This window comes from Pteropus medius, unplaced genomic scaffold (genome assembly GCF_902729225.1).
Source record: "Pteropus medius unplaced genomic scaffold, Ma_sr-lr_union100, whole genome shotgun sequence".
NCBI lineage: Eukaryota > Metazoa > Chordata > Mammalia > Chiroptera > Pteropodidae > Pteropus > Pteropus medius.
This window is the reverse complement of record NW_024355205.1, coordinates 32,475,080-32,491,095: the sequence shown is the minus strand read 5'-3', so window position 1 is coordinate 32,491,095 and position 16,016 is coordinate 32,475,080. Positions and strand designations below refer to the sequence as shown.

The 16,016-nt window shown below is 44.6% G+C and overlaps 1 protein-coding gene across 3 annotated transcripts in view; it reads left to right on the top strand.

Annotated features, from left to right (window-relative positions):
• RUNX1 (RUNX family transcription factor 1) overlaps positions 1-13,594 on the top strand; it is a 228,986-nt gene extending 215,392 nt beyond the window's left edge. Inside the window, exons 5-6 of one of the 3 annotated variants that reach the window (XR_005651692.1) lie at positions 3,488-3,649; positions 9,221-9,391. Coding sequence is in view for 2 of the 3 variants with exons in the window: in XM_039857649.1 (XP_039713583.1) it covers positions 3,488-3,649; positions 9,218-9,693 (638 nt within the window). In the remaining variant the exon portion in view is untranslated. Of the gene's footprint in view, positions 1-3,487; positions 3,650-9,217 lie in introns of all 3 variants that reach the window. The other 2 variants (XM_039857649.1, XM_039857650.1) reach the window with 2 other exon arrangements.
• Positions 13,595-16,016: the final 2,422 nt, after the last annotated feature.

Sequence of the window (16,016 nt, the reverse complement as noted above, 5' to 3'; positions counted from 1 at the left end):
ATACATAGCTTACCTCACTTATTCCTATTACCTTTTGAAGTAAGAAAATTATGTATCAGAGGAAATAAGTGACTTTCCCAAGGTCATATAGCTATAGTAAAGGCAAGATTCAAACTGAAATCTTTCTATGACTTAAATTAGGTGCTTTCTCTAGTCTGCTCCTCTCAGAGGCAGAACATTAGTGTGTAATGAACACCACTAGGGTTCTTTTCTCTAACATGGGAAAAGCTATTTGCAAGTCCAAATTAAGCAGACGATCCAGCAGTTTGCCTGGATACAGCCTGTAGGTCCCCCACTAGCTACAGCTCCCTGAAGGCAACGGCTAGAATGCATATACTACTGAGTCCCTAAACAGGGGCCCTAAAGCAAAAATGTTTGTTAGAAACATGAATGAATGAGGAATAACTTCGTGAGCGAAGGGAGGGAGGGAGGAAGGGGCTGAAGGCTGAAGGAAGGAAGGAAGAAGGAAGGAAGGAAGGAAGGAAGGAAGGAAGGAAGGAAGGAACTCTCAGCATGATGAAGCAACTCTCAGCATGATGAAAGAACACAATAGGAAGAAGCCTTTCCAAGCATCATGCAGTCCTAGGATCATCACTAATATGAGACTATAACTCCAGTCAGGCAGGGACTATATTGGTCTTAATTCATCAGGCTGTTACCAGCTAAATTAGCGCATGCCCGACACATAGTCAATTTTCAATCACTTTTTGTTCTTTTTGATGGATGGACTTACAGGAGGCAATCTCTTCAAGAACAAGCAGCCCTGCTCTCTGGAGAATGACTGACAGTGGTTCTCCTCCTCAGTCTGTAGCCTCTTCTTTGGATAGCCCCATCTTATCCCTGCCTAACTCCTCTTCCCAGAATACACATACTACAAGCGCCATGCTCCACCCCACACTTCTACCTGATTTCTTCCCTTACTCTGTTTACCATACAAGTTAAGCAGAGAAATACTGCATAGCAACTACATGAATTAGAATCCTGGTCTGTGACCCCTGAAAGGGGCCTAGAAGCCATCTCCTGCCAGAGATGAGAATAAGAAAGTGTGAGCAAGAATCCAAGGTCCCCACACACACACTTCTCCCGTCCAGTGCTCAGGGCGGCCCACGGCACTGCCATTTCTACACTTACCTTCATGCTTTCGCACTGGCCCCATCGGAGCAAGAATGGTAACTGCATAATGAACTCGGCATACACCCTTAGTTTTTTGTTTTATTTTTGGTTTTTGTTTTTATTAATAATACACATGGAAGAAGAGAACGCTTAAAATCCCAACATGAGAAGCTCGCCATCACCACCTTCTGGCCCGCCACGGGCAATGAACCCGAGTGTGTTCACTGTGGTCACAGGAATGAAACGGATCACAGATGGGAAGGGGGGGCTTTGGGTTTTTCATGCCATCCCCCCTTTAACACTGGAATGCTAAGTTATGGTGCCAGGTAAGAAGATGTTAAATCTAAAACCCGTGTTAAAAAAAATCATAGAACTTGGACTTTAATCATAAAGATCTTTTTGCCAAAGCATATTTTTAAAAGGCTGTGAAACATTATGCAACGTTTGCATGGCTTAATTATGAGTTTAGAAAAGCCTAGCATGACTTTTTCACTGCAGTAAAACATGACGGAGCATGAATCATGGCATAATACTTTATGCTTACTGTGGTTTTAGACATGGGGTTAGGGGTGCTGGGCTGTCTACACAACAAGGCATGAATTACTGTACCGCAATTCACAGCCCAAAGGGCTTTATGACAATTATAAAACCTTTTGTTTGCTTTTTAAATGATTAAAATATCTGAGTACTAGATATTCACTTAACAAACGTGCGTATCTAGGACACATACACGTCTTATAGAAAACATCTGCGTACGCAATTTTTTTCACTTGGAGCAAAATGCTTGGAGTAATGTGGGAATCTTGAACACTCTACCATTACTATTTGCTTTTAATTACTGGCAACACTGTAAGCTGCGAGATTATGCAAAACCTCTGACTGCAGCTCAACATTTATCTTCCACTGAGTTTAAAATGGACTAGCTCTCTCGTTCCTTGCCATCTCCTCAAATTCTCTAAATCAGCATCAAATGAAGACCTTACTTTAATATCCGATTTCAAAGATTCGAAGTTAAAATACTTGCCCAGGTTTTTCAAACTTAAATACTCAGTTTAAGTTTAAAGAAAAGAAAGAAATTTATCAGCACGGGGAAAAGGGGTAGGGGGCTGTCAGAGGATTCAGAAGGAAGACTTGGGTCTCCAAATGCCTAATCCATTATCCACTATGACAATTTCAAAGAGATAAGCAAAAAAGGCAAACTTTAAATGCTGGACACGGCATGACCTTCATGGAGCAGACAGGAATATTTTACCACCAGCAGGAATAACTAACTCATTTTTTATGTCATGGTACACACAAAACTTACACCCGGTATTTTCCTAAGGAACTTTGTTCTTTCTAGATTTACACTCAGTATCATGAGCCCTGGCTGTGAAGACTCTTAGGAGTTAGCATAGTTTGCTGCCACCTTTGTCCACAAAGAAGGTGGGGCACAAAGAGAAAATATTTAATCCTAAAGAAAACCCGTAAAGAAATCTTGTGGTGGGACAGAGTTCAATTTAAATTTCCTTACATATTTTGCCTAAAAATAGAGGTTTTCCTCATCCTTTTCATCTGTAACAGCATGATGCTTTTGAAAACTAAGACTCCTGTGAATTCTGGAGTCAAATTTACAAAATCTTTTCTACCTCACTCTTCTGAAGTCAGACTTGTCTCTTCTTTATCCAGGCCTCTTTCAATGGCAACCTATAAAATACTTGCTCGACATTCTGCCCCTGACAAGTTGCACACCTGAGGTCTTGAGAAGATGGAGGGCACTTCTCTTAGTCTGGGGTGACACAGCCAGTTCACTACTGCTGGGTTTGCGAACCAGTCACCAGGCCTCCTTCCTAGTTTCTCACCCAAACTTTCTTTTCTATTATCCCTGGGGAGAGAATTTTCACCTAGTAGAAAACATTTAATAGCCCATGAAACATTTTTGCCAAAGGTACAAAAAAAAACAAAACTCTCTTCTTTTTTTCTGAGTACAGAGAGACAGGTGATCACCTGAGTTTGTAAAATGTTCCTGACGGCGATAACCGTAATTATTGGTAACGCTGAGCTTCTCTGGGCAGTCAGCACGGGCTGTGGGTCAACGGTCCCAACATAACACTTCTACCTGGAAAGCATAATCAACTCCTCTCGTCATTGTTTGCATAATTAATAAAATCTTTGGAAGGAACAGTTATCGGAGGAAAATCTCCAAAAATCTAACTATATTTCAGTATCTTTTGGGGGAAATCATCAAACGAAAGCAAATGCCTGGACTTGAGCAGGCTTATTAGACACTGGTAAATGGACCGCAGATAGGTGACTAGTTCCTTATACAAGACTTGTTTAACTTTTTTAAAATCCCCCCTCCCCGCGTATAACTGACTTGCCCGATTCTCTGCAGACACGAGGCAGATCCAGCCATCCCCACCGTGGTCCTATGATCAGTCCTACCAGTATCTGGGATCGATCGCCTCTCCCTCCGTGCACCCAGCAACGCCCATCTCGCCTGGACGGGCCAGCGGCATGACCACCCTCTCTGCAGAGCTTTCCAGTCGACTCTCAAGTAAGCCGCTTGGAAATGCACTCTGAGATCGAGCTAGAGTGGAAGGTTCGAGAGATTAGTGAAGGGGTTGGCAGTGATTTTTAAGTGGATAAAACATGGTCTAAAGACAAGGTCGTCTATCTCTATGTCGCACCCAGGCACTGATTTTCCATAATGCCCAGAGGCAGAGGTCATGGATACAGAGGCAGAAATGGCTTGGAGAAGTGGACTCGGTGGGCATTTGGGGGTTGCTCACCTTTGACAAGCAAAGGTGGCAGCTAAATGCTTAATAATCTAAAAGGCCAAAGAAGTCAGCTTCTAGAACTCGGGACTGGTCCATCTGGTGGTGGCACGCTTTCACAGGTCACGTGAACAAGCACACTGGGGTACCTGTGGAATGGGAAGCAAATACACCCCAAATAAGACATTTCCCATTAAAGAGCTGCTCATACCAGGCTAGAGGAGCAGAGCAAAGCTCAGGTGTCGAGGTTAGCATAACTGTCGTTAATAAGAGCTCGTTAAATATTAGTCATTTAAGCCATGAGACCTCTGGGCCTGGCACTCGCCTTCCCTTGTAGGCAAGGAAACTGGAATTACAGAGAAAAATTCCTTTGTTGAAAGCAAAAGAAACTCCCCGTTTGGGGCTTTGAGATTGCAGTTGGTCCAAAGTGAAAACAGTTCAGAGCCCTTCGCGTTACGGAGCCTGTAGACACACTGCATGTGTGTTAGGGGCAGGGCAGCTGCTTTTGCTGTTCCGCTACTGGAATCAGATTATAGCAGATTAGGGGGCAGGCAAAGGGGCAAAGGGGACACGTCTAGCATTTTAAATGTTGTGTTATCCAGACGATTGTGATTACTTGAGATTCCACTAAATGCTTTAGCTTCTTCTCACAGCTTCTCAACAGTAGCACCGTTGGCACTGGAGGCCAGGTAGTTCTTTGTGGTGGGAGCTGTCCTGTGCATTGTAAGACAATTAGTAGCGTCTCTGGCTTCTAGATGCCAGTAGCACCCCGCCGCCCACCCCCCATCGTCTGACAACCAAAAACTGTCTCTAGACATTGTCAAATGTCCCGGGGCCCAAAACTGCCCCCAGGTTGAGAACCACTGCCTTCAAGTGTTCTTAGACATAGCAGTCAAATAGGAAAGCCAACTTAGTTATCAGTTTTCGTGTTATTTTCGGCCATTAATGCCAACATTTTCATGGCACCTGTTGGGCTACAGAATTGAGGAAGTAGCACAGGGATTATGACGTTTGTTCAGCTTGTTGTTTTAGAAGTTCTGTTCCCCCGGGACCAGTTTGATTCCCAAAGCTTTTACTAATTCTTCTCAGGGGCACTGCTCTGCGGTCTACATCTGACACAATCACTGTTTTCTCTGGAAATGCCCTGTTGTGGGTCTGTCCCTTGGAATTCATCACGTCAGTCTTCTGACTTGGTCAGCACCCAAGACCGACACCTTATAATCTGAGAACCCTAGGGGTCAGCTGCTCCGACTGACCAGTATTCGAATGTACGGGTGACTCTTTTTTAAAGGAATGAGTAACACGTGCACTCCCAAATCCCACGTCACAGTTACACTTCCGAATAACTTAGACTTCAATTACCCAAGGAGTAAGAAAGGACGTTTTATGGCATGAGGCTGTGAAACAGATACAAAGCGGGTCCCGTCTGAGCACCCAAGAACGATCCTCCGCAGTCCTGGAGGGAGGACCAGAGACAATTCCAGATGAGCTTTCACCGGTGCCCTTCAGCTCAGCGGGTCTCGCTCTGAGAAATCGAGCCTGAAGCATGGGCCTGAAAAGTGTGCTCCTATGCTATTTGCTTGTGGGCAAGAGGGCGTCCGGGTACATAAAAGTGGCTGCCTGGCCACCAGCTCTGAGAATCCAACAGTTCTGTGACTGCTTTTCCCTTTCACACCCCTGCCCCCGGCCCCGGCCCGTGCTCTGCCTGTCTCCCAGGCCCCAGCCCCACCTGGGCTTCCTTCTGCAAGGGGGCCTTGCACTCTGTCTGCCTCTCTCTTTCCTTTGCAGACAAACTCCACACCTTGTCTGAAAAGAGATGTCATCTAGAGGTTTTCTTTTCTTTTTTCTTTTTAAAAAAATTAATGTTTAGCTGCCAACCTGGGCGACAGACAGCGCGCATTATTCTGAGTCATGCAAAAGATCCTTTTAAGGCAGCCATTATCTGCTCGGCTGTTTAATCCTTCGGGGGCAGTGGGAGGGGCCCGGAGTGGGGCCGCTTTCATCCGTGTCAAACTGCAGAATGAAGACCTGAGCTGTCACGGCAAATATTTAGCCCCATCGGTGGGGAAACATTTCCAACTAAAATACCTGAACCTCCTAATCCCCAGATTTCCTACTCTTTAAAAGCCCTTTATGCACATCAGGGGTCTGCACCTCCGCCCACACTGGTATTGAATAAGGGGCACCAGGCCAGCCGAAAGGACAAATGAACTACGTAGGGCCAGGTGGGTGGATTGTGCGTAACTGGTGAGGCTTGGTGGGAGGTATCAGACTGGACATACAGATGAAAACAAATATTTGAATAGGTGATTTGAATCTAAGCACATCTAAAGGGCCAAAGTTGTTTTATTATCAAAATGTGTATAAAAGGATAATTTGACCAAATGAATGGTCGTTTGTAGTATGACACTGATACTGTGTAGACAGGAGAAGAATCACGGGCAATATTTAAGATCTTTCAGATATTCTGCCCACAAGTGAAACGACTATTTTTTTTACCCCTGACAGCTGAGACCATAACATCATTCCATTATTTATGTCCGTGACGAACCATGGACTCACGATTCCGGTAACTTGGTACCATCACCAGGTTACACGTAGTAGTTGGAACAGACTGACAGAACATGTCCAGACATTGCTGTGAAACAGGGTGACCTTTCATTCATTTTCCAGTGGATTCACCTTTTTATGTCAGGGCAAATGAAGCAAGAGGAATAATGGGCGGAGTCATTTATTTGTGTCCAGAGTATTGCATCAGATGAAAACAAATTGATTGTATTTGCCTAATGCTTTTCCTCCTACCTCGGCTTCTCCCTAGACTATATAAATCTTACTGGAAAAATAGAGTAAAGCTTCCTGTTAACTCTCAAACATGTCACAGCTCTCCATGTGAGCAAAAACAAGTGACACAGGGCTTGCTCATAGATGGCCCCGGTGAACGGGCAGGGACAAACCCTGTGGAATGAGGTGCGGTCTGGCTTCAGCACAAACCAGAGAGTGGCCATGGAGGGGCAGCCCTAGAAGCACTGTCAGTTTACAACTTTTTTCCTGCCCACATGTCTGACTCGCTCTGAAAAGATTAACAGGACTGTTTGTTTGAAAGTCAGACTCCTGGTTTCCTCATTAGTGGAGAGATTTGCTGCAGACTTCAGTTGTTTCTATAAACTTTAATTACCTCTCTTATGAGGAGTATATCCCCTCATCACATTCACCTCAAATTTACAGAAGAGGTCATTTTTTTAAAATGTGTTAGAGCAATAAAAAAACCACTAGAGGGTGGGAGGGAGTGGGCAGATGGGTGGGGGAGAGGGTGGTGGGGGAGAGAGCAAGAAAGAGAGAGAGAGAGAGAGAGAGAGAGAAACGAACACACACTAGCTCTCCTTGCTGGAATAACAGGCTTGAAATATGAGGAAGTTGATCAAGGGCCGATCCCTTCCAAAAACAGATTAATCCACCCTGGTAGCTTTCCTTTCAGAGCAAAGTTTCGGCTCAGTCAAGTTTTTCTATCAGCCTGAACACAAGAGGACACAGGCCACATGCCATTCTGAGCCTGGAGTTATTTTGTCAGTTGATTTGAGAACTTACGAATTTTAAAATGTTTAATTCTTGCCTCTGCTGTTTTCTTGCTGTCTTTTGGGTTTGCTGCTGTAAACACTGTAGTCTTGGCCTGGTCATTTAATGAATAATTCTGAGGAAGGAGAACTACCTCTGGACACCATCCTGCACCTGCAGTGTTGGTTCTCAAAGAGGGGTGGGTGAGGGTAGGGAGCGTTGCCCCACTTCATCCCTACTCCAGGACATTTGGCAGTGTTTGGAGATGTTGCTGGTTGTCACAATTCAGGGAGTGTGGACACTATTGGCATCTGTTGGGCAAAGGCCAAGAATGCTGATAAACATCCTACAATGCACGGGACAGTCCTCCACACCCCAACAATAGCTATCTGGCCCCAAAGTGTTCAGTAGTGCCACTTTTGAGAAACTCCGATCTATGGGTTACAGGGAACCCTTCCTGGCACCCAAACCCCCTAGTAGTTCCCAAGGGCTGCCTGTGGTTAAGAAAAATGCAGAGGGATGCAGTGAAGGATAGCCAAAGCCAGCCTGTGAAACTGGAAATGATTATCCTAACAGAATGAGTTTTATAGGCAAAGCTTTGCCATTCTTGGTGAAGTTTCACCATGTGCAAAAATGGAGTCGATGAATCAAGGTGCTGCAGCCATTCATGTTAACAAACCAGTGAAGCACATACTAGAGAACGCCAGGTGACATCAAAGCTGGATCGTTCCTAAGAACGTGGACTTGGTCTGAGACAGACGTAGGGGAGAAAGTGTGGTCCTGATACTAACATTCACTCATAGTCACTACTGTGGTATGCACAGGTCGACTCACAGGAAATTGCCAATTTTGAACCCTTTAAGGCCTGCAGAAATGGCAGTTTCCTGCGATCCTATTATGTCATGTGTTATAACATTATTAGATATTATTTATGATACAGTATCATATTATGCATGACTTAGTCTGTTAACATTAATGAACCCATTACATTTGTAATTATTATTTAGTGTTATATTGTGCTATAAATTATATATTGTTATAATATTAATATCACAGATTAAATTTGTATTAATATGTTGATTAAATAGAGGGTTGGCAAACTTTTTCTGTAAAGAGCCAGATACTAAATATTTAAGGCCTTCTGGGCCCTGTGGTCTGTGTCATGACCACTCAACTCTGCAGATAGCTCAAAAGCAGCCACAGATAATACACAGAAGCATGAGTGAGGCTGATTCCAATAAAACTTTCGGTATGGACACTCAAATTCGAATTTCATATAATTTTCATGTAGGGAAATATTGTCCTTTTCATTCTGTTTCAACCATATAAAAAAAATTCTTAGTTTGTGGGCCATATGAAAACTGGCACAGCTGGATTTGGCCCGTGGGCTGCAGTTTGCCAACCCCCAGGATTATATCACTATCATAGCTCTATTATACATATTCTATATTATGTCTATACATATATCTAAATTCTATTTATATTATTATACTATATTATATATTATATTACATACCACATATTATCTTCTATTACTATATATTATCATACCACCTCCCTTGGCTACTAGTATTCTGCCTCCCCGTCTCCTGGGGCAGCAGCATTCTGGGTAATTCTCCACCAGCCTGCACAGCAGCATTCTGGGTAATTCTCCACCGTCCTGCGCAGCAGCATTCTGGGTAATTCTCCACCGTCCTGGGCAGCAGCATTCTGGGTAATCCCCCTGTAGGCGGGCCGCGGGAGGAGGGGCGTGGCCTCCCTGAATTCCTGTCTCACGCTACTTACCCATCCCGCAGCAGCTCCGGACTTGACGGCCTTCGGCGACCCGCGCCAGTTCCCCGCGCTGCCCTCCATCTCAGACCCTCGCATGCACTACCCCGGCCCCTTCACCTACTCCCCGACGCCCGTCACGTCAGGCATCGGCATCGGCATGTCGGCCATGAGCTCCGCCACGCGCTACCACACGTACCTGCCGCCGCCCTACCCGGGCTCGTCGCAGGCGCAGGGCAGCCCCTTCCAGGCCAGCTCGCCTTCCTACCACCTCTACTACGGGGCGTCGGCCGGCTCCTACCAGTTCTCCATGGTGGGCGGCGAGCGCTCGCCGCCGCGCATCCTGCCACCCTGCACCAACGCGTCCACGGGCTCGGCGCTGCTCAACCCCAGCCTCCCGAACCAGAGCGACGTGGTGGAGGCCGAGGGCAGCCACAGCAACTCCCCCACCAACATGGCGCCCGCCGCGCGCCTCGAGGAGGCCGTGTGGCGGCCCTACTGACGCGGCCCGCCGCGCGACGCCGTCCCAGGGAGGGAGAGCCTCTGCGGGGCCCCGCCGCCCGGGCGGGGGCAGCGCGCGCGCGGGCTCGGCCGCGGGCCCCGGGGGAGCGCGCCCCTGCCCCCTGCGACGTCGGCCCGGGCCCGGCCGCCCGCGCTTCTGCAGCCCGTGCCGCTCGCCATCGCCGTTGGCCCGTCTCAGAGCGTTCCGACCTGGCGCGACGTGAGCGTGTCCACGTCCCCACCGCGTGGACACGGTGGAAGGCAAACAGGAAGATTCCCAGAGGGAAACTGTGAATGCTTCTGATTTAGCAATGCTGTGAATAAAAGAAAGATTTTATACCCTTGACTTCACTTTTTAACCAAGTTGTTTATTCCAAAGAGTGTGGAATTCGGGGTTGAGGGGGAGGGGGAAATGCAATTCATCCTGTTTGGCATCAAATTCATATTTTTAATTTTCTTTCCTAGCACCTTATAAATTGCAAAATGCGTATTTGCATTTGGGGTGGTTTTTATTTTTATATATATATATAAAATTTTGAGCTTGCTTTTTTTCCTTGCTATGACAATTGAAAGAAATATGATTCCTTTTTCTGTAAGTCTTATTTAACTTTTCTTTTGGACTTTCGTGTAGTTGTTTTTTTGAGAAACAGCTGCAGCTTTGGGTCATTTTCAACTACTGTATTCCCACAAGGAATCCCTAGATATTTATCTTGATGTTTAGACACTTACTTACGTGTTGATACTTTTTTTTTATTATTTAAATGTACTTATATTAAGAAAAATATCAAGTACTACATTTTTTTCAGTTTTGTTTTTGATAGTAGCCAAAGTTAAATATCACATTGAAGGCTGGGGAAAAAAAGGATGGGTAATGTGATCACTTGGTTATCTAAATATTGTTTACATTAAACTGCCTTTAATGTTAACGAGTTGGTAGCTAATGCAGCAATGTCTTCGATAGGCTTTTTAGATACTGAGAGTCACTGCAAAGATCTGAAGTATGGAATTTTCTGCCAAGCTCAACAGAGGGTCTCATATCTGACCCCCTCCTTTCAAACAGAGAAGGTCAAATCTGGTTTCAGAGAGTTCATGTAGATGCCAATAATTGCACCTCTGGAGATTTATTTTCTGCCTAGGGATTTGCTCACTCCGTGGCCTCTTGATAATTTCAGACATGCTTTGTAACAGAACAAATCCAAAGTAAGCTGTGTGGAGGAGCAGTATCCACATGGGAACCAAATGAACAAACTTAAGGGTCCCTCACATGCTCAGTTCTGGGGTGGGAAGGAGATCGTCTGAATCCAGAGTTCAGGTTTTTTATAGCTCCAAGAATACATTCTTCTTTGATACAGTACCAGTTCATTTACACAGAACAAAACTCTGTGCTGTTCCCCAAGGCTGGGACTAGACGGGGTGCCTTTGACAGCTGAAGTTTCTCCAGCTGAATCTTCATAGGGTGGGCCCAGAAGCAGGCCCGAACAAGCCCATTTCCCTGTATATCCCTGGAGTCACATGGAAAAGAGCATTGTGTCCCCTGTGCAGGACCCCACGCCATGCTGCTCGTTGGCCACCACCTTTGTGTTGCTTTCACCAGGCTGAGACTCTACCCCGCGGGGTATGTGCCCTCTGACCTGTGCATCAGCATGACAGCAAGATTCACGGCACTGCTGCCCACGGCTACAATGCAAACGTCTCCAATGTCACTGTAAATTTTATGGCACTATTTTTATTGGAGGATTTGTTCAGAATGCAGTTGTACAATTCACAAATACTAACTGCTGATTTTGACGTGTGCTCCAAATGATCTGGTTATTATTTAAAGTACCTCTTAAATTAGTTGAAACAATTTCAGGTCAACTCTGAAGAGTATTTGAAAGCAGGACTTTAGAACAGTGTTTGATTTTTATTTTATAAATTTAATGATTCAAATTAGAAAAATCTTTGGCTGCAGGCAGCGAAACAGCTGGACTTATTTAAAACAAGTTGTTTTTGAATTTTCTTATATATATATATATTGATTGTTTTACACAGATGCAGTAGCACTTTGGTAAGAGTTAAAGAGTAAAGCGGTTTGTGTGGTCAGGTCATCCTTATCTGGAAAAGAGTTAAAGCAGATCTTGGAGAAACTCACAATATATTCATTTTCATTTTAGGCATAATTCTCCCTCCACAAGTGAATTTCATGTTTTATTTTATATTATATTTTTGCAGCAAATTTATCTTTAAATGTCAGTAAATTGAAATTTTTTATTTCTGAAAGGACCCTTAATTCATTTACCCCAGATGAATTTATATGTTCTTTTCAGCACATGTTGCCATATCTGACCCGACAAAATGTTGGGGGAAAAAATTAAGGGGAAAAGAAATTATATTTTTTAGTTCAATTGTGGTACCTGAAGCTATTCCAACTCAAAATCAGCCCGGTGCCCTATAAGGTAATTATTGAATCTTCACTCGCAAAGCCCTGTGTGAGGAGGGCTCATCGCTTTGTTGTGAACCCACCAGTTTGGCCATTTAGAGTTTCCCAGACCCTTACCAGCATATATAATATTTAATTGTTCTAGAAAATAATAAATCAACCCTTAGTTGTTTTGGAGATGGGTCTCACACTTAACGCATTTTTCCCCCTGAGGAATTTCGTTCATTGCCTTTAGGTAAATAAAGGTGGTCCTTTTATCAAGAAGGCCTTTAAGCCAATAATGTAATAACTGGATGTATCTGAGAGCATTGGTCCAGAAGAAAAATAAGCTATCTCCAGCGCTTATCCGTGCCCTTATTTAAAATTTCAGCATGGACACATATTTCAGTTTTTTGTTTTTCTCACCATCTAAAAATACTTGCATTTCTTTCCCTCTCTGCCCCCTCATATCTCCCTCTCGCTCTCTTCCCCTCCCCTCTCCATTCTCCTGCTTCGTGTAAGGAGATAGCACACACCCCACCCCAACACCAAACACCCAGAACAGGATGAGCGACAGTTCTCTTCCCTGTACATAAAGAAACATGGTGAGTCAGCTTTTCTCCTGCTTGTGGTTTCTTCTAGCAGAACAGAGACGTTGCCAACCATTTTGGACCTGCTTGCTGTCCTAGAGCAGCAAACAGTAGCCTTCCCGGGCAAGGTACAATCAGCAAGTTAACACAGCCTTTCTGCTGCCGAGGGTTTCTGTGCGGATAAATAGAAATGCTCTGATTAGAAAGGAAATGAATGGTTTCACTCAAATGTCCTGCAATTGAGGATTGCAGATGTCTGTCCTGAAATACCTGTTTCCTTGGGACATTCCGTCCTGGTGATTTTCAGTTGTGGTGGTTTTTATTTTCTGGGGGAATGACATGTTTAGGTCTTTCATACATCAAAAATCAGTTTAACCATAATCTCAGAAAACATTTTTTACATCTGAACAAATGCCTTTCTGTTCACCTACAGTATACAATTTTGGGGGCGTGTTTGTCTTTGGAGTTCGCCCCCCTCCCTTTAGCCAGATCAGTATGGATGAAGCTGATCATTTGGCATTCTTTTCTCCTTTCAGAAGAGTCGCATCAACAAAGTGAATTGTATTTATGTATGTAAATAGATTTTAAGCTTCATTATAAAATATTGTTAATACCTGTAATAACTTTTTCAGTTTTTTGTGTTTCTAAGGACTTTTTCTTATGTTTGCTAAATACTGTAGACAAAAATGCTTCTTTCTATTTTGTTTATTTTAGACTTTAAAACGAGCTACTTTTTATTCACTTTTGTAAAGAGCTAATAGCATGGTTCCAATTTTTTTTTTTAAAGTTCACTTTTTGTTCTAGGGGAAATGAATGTGCAAAAAAAAAAAGAACTGTTGGTTATTTGTGCTATTCTGGATGTATAAAAATCAATGGCAAAAAATAAACTTTCAAATTGAAATGATGGTAGAACACATCTATTGAAATGTAGTCTTCCTTGACTCAGGCCCACCCAACGTCTATTAGTGTAGAGGTTACTGGCTCTATTCACAGAGCACCCTGGGAATCTGTGTGTGGTTTCTTTCTCCCTGGTACTGACATACTGAACACTTCCTGAAAGGGAGCTGTCGATCTCAAATTTTAAACCAGATACGGTATGAGGGAACACCCCAAAAGCGCCTCTCCAAGGTGTTTCTTGACAGTGCAGGGGAGCAGGCACCCCATCCTCCAAGGTCATTGTGCACAATCTGTGCGGGACAGCTGGGCTGCTGCTGCCCAGGAAACACTGGAGCCTTCCTTTGTACCACAGTATCTTCTGTAAATCCAATATTATAACCGGTGAATGGCAAATAAGCAGTTTGGCAAGTACAAATACCATATCACATTGTTTTTGTCTTTCTCTGACATGGAGGGGCTGGGAAGCCAAACGAAGCCCGCTGCAACACACAAGAGACTTCAACAAAGAGCAGCTCACAGGCTTGCTCGCTGCCAGCTGACATCCGTGCCTTCTCCCAGTGCTTCTAGCGCCTGCTGGGGGTGTGATGGCCTAGCTAAGTGCCAGGCTGCTGGTGTTGCTCCTTCGAGTGTGAATGAGCACTGAAGCATGTTTTCATGTTTGTTTAAAAAGAAAAGAAACAGAAAAAGGAAGAAAATTACATGGGATTTGCCGACAAAAAGCGGAAAGGGCGTATGATCAACCTGAGGCCAGTCACCCTCATCGGCCTCCCTGTGTGTAAATTACGGGAGGCGGCCTCGAATAGTGGGAAAAGCTGTCTAAAAGTTCGTCCCTCATCCCCTCTGTGCAAATTAGTAGCATTTCAGTCTTGTCACTGTCATCTCATGGTCTTAAATGGTCCTGCATGGTGGCCACAATGTCAGGAACCCAAAGGAATGACTGACGTAAGAAGAATGGCCAATGAGCAAAGGCAGGAAATGGGTGGAAGGATGACCTCGTGTGTGATCAGCTAGTGGCGCAGCTGAAAGCATGTCCTCAGGTGTCGCACTGCCTAGGTTTGAGTCCCAGGTCTGTGTCACACGAGGGAACAAATTAAACTGGTGCCCTAGTTTTTCTCAGCCGTAAAATAAGGGTAATAATGCTTTGAGTTATAAAATTTACATTAGTTCATACATGTCAACACCTTAAAAAGTGCTTGGCATGTAACACATGCTCTATAAATGTTAAATACACAAAGCGATAACTACTCATTGTTAAAAATATAAACAGTTCCACCCAAAAAAGCTGAAATATCTTCCACGTCTCCCAATCCATGCCTTGCTGTTTCTGTGGCGGCCCCGCGTTCACCATCGCAAACTGTTTCCTACACCCATAATGCACAGCGCGTCTTAATCTGCACCCATGCAAAAAGGCCTCACGCGGTACATGTCACGGCACAGTTTTTTCACTTAATATACGAGGTGCATCCTTCCACACCAGCACACTTAGGTCTTCTCCATTCTCCCCAGCAGCTGCCCTGCATCGAAGTACGTGGTTGCACTAAGCCGTTTACCTTCTCCTTTACCGATAGGTATCGAGCTTGACCCTCCTGTCTTGCGCTTATAATAGTTCTCTGCATATATCTTATGCCTTGTGCTAGAATCTCTGCACATTTAAAAGGAACCGTTGGTTCAGATTTCACATTTTGACGGGTATCTCCAGATGGCTCTTTCAGAAGCTTTTACTGAATTCGATTTCTAGGGTCAGGACCATGTGCTTGGAAGAAGAAAACAGAAACTTGCCAGGTAGATGCTGGATTACCGCTGTCTACCGCAGGGTTTTAAACCAGACCTTAGTGACAGAGGGATTCTGTACCTTCTGAAGTGTTCAAAGTACTCTGGAGGAGGAAGGTAGGCCTGAAGAAGAAAATAACCACAATATCCGTTAAGTGCTTAACTGCCAGCTGGGCTCTGGTTTAAGTGCTTCACACATACTGGCTTATTCAGTTCTTACAATGGTTCCGTGAGTGGGGGAGGGGGGCTTTTGTTACGCCCATTTAGCAGATAAGAAAACTGAGGTGCAGTGAGGTTTAGCAATTCCACCCACCGCCCCACAGCTGCTGGTGGAGGAGCAGTGAATGAGCCCCAGCAGGCAGCCCAGGGGGCCCTGCCTTGAACCACTTTCTATAACGAAGCTCTGAGCAGCGTTAGACGTTCATCAATGACAACAGAGTTGTCTAGACCCTCAATGGCTGCCTGTTCCTTCAGATTACGTCTCCTTGTCGCTAGTCTGAAAGCAAAAGAGAGAAATGACTGTGTGAGAGTTTCTGAAAAAGGGAGAATCGAAAGGGCTTCCGAAGAAATTCCTCAGCCTTGCTCAGGGCTCCAGATCATGGAGAGGTTCCAGGTTATGAGCCTCCTTCCTGCATGTCCCAGAGTGCCAGACCTCGTGAAGTCTGGGCG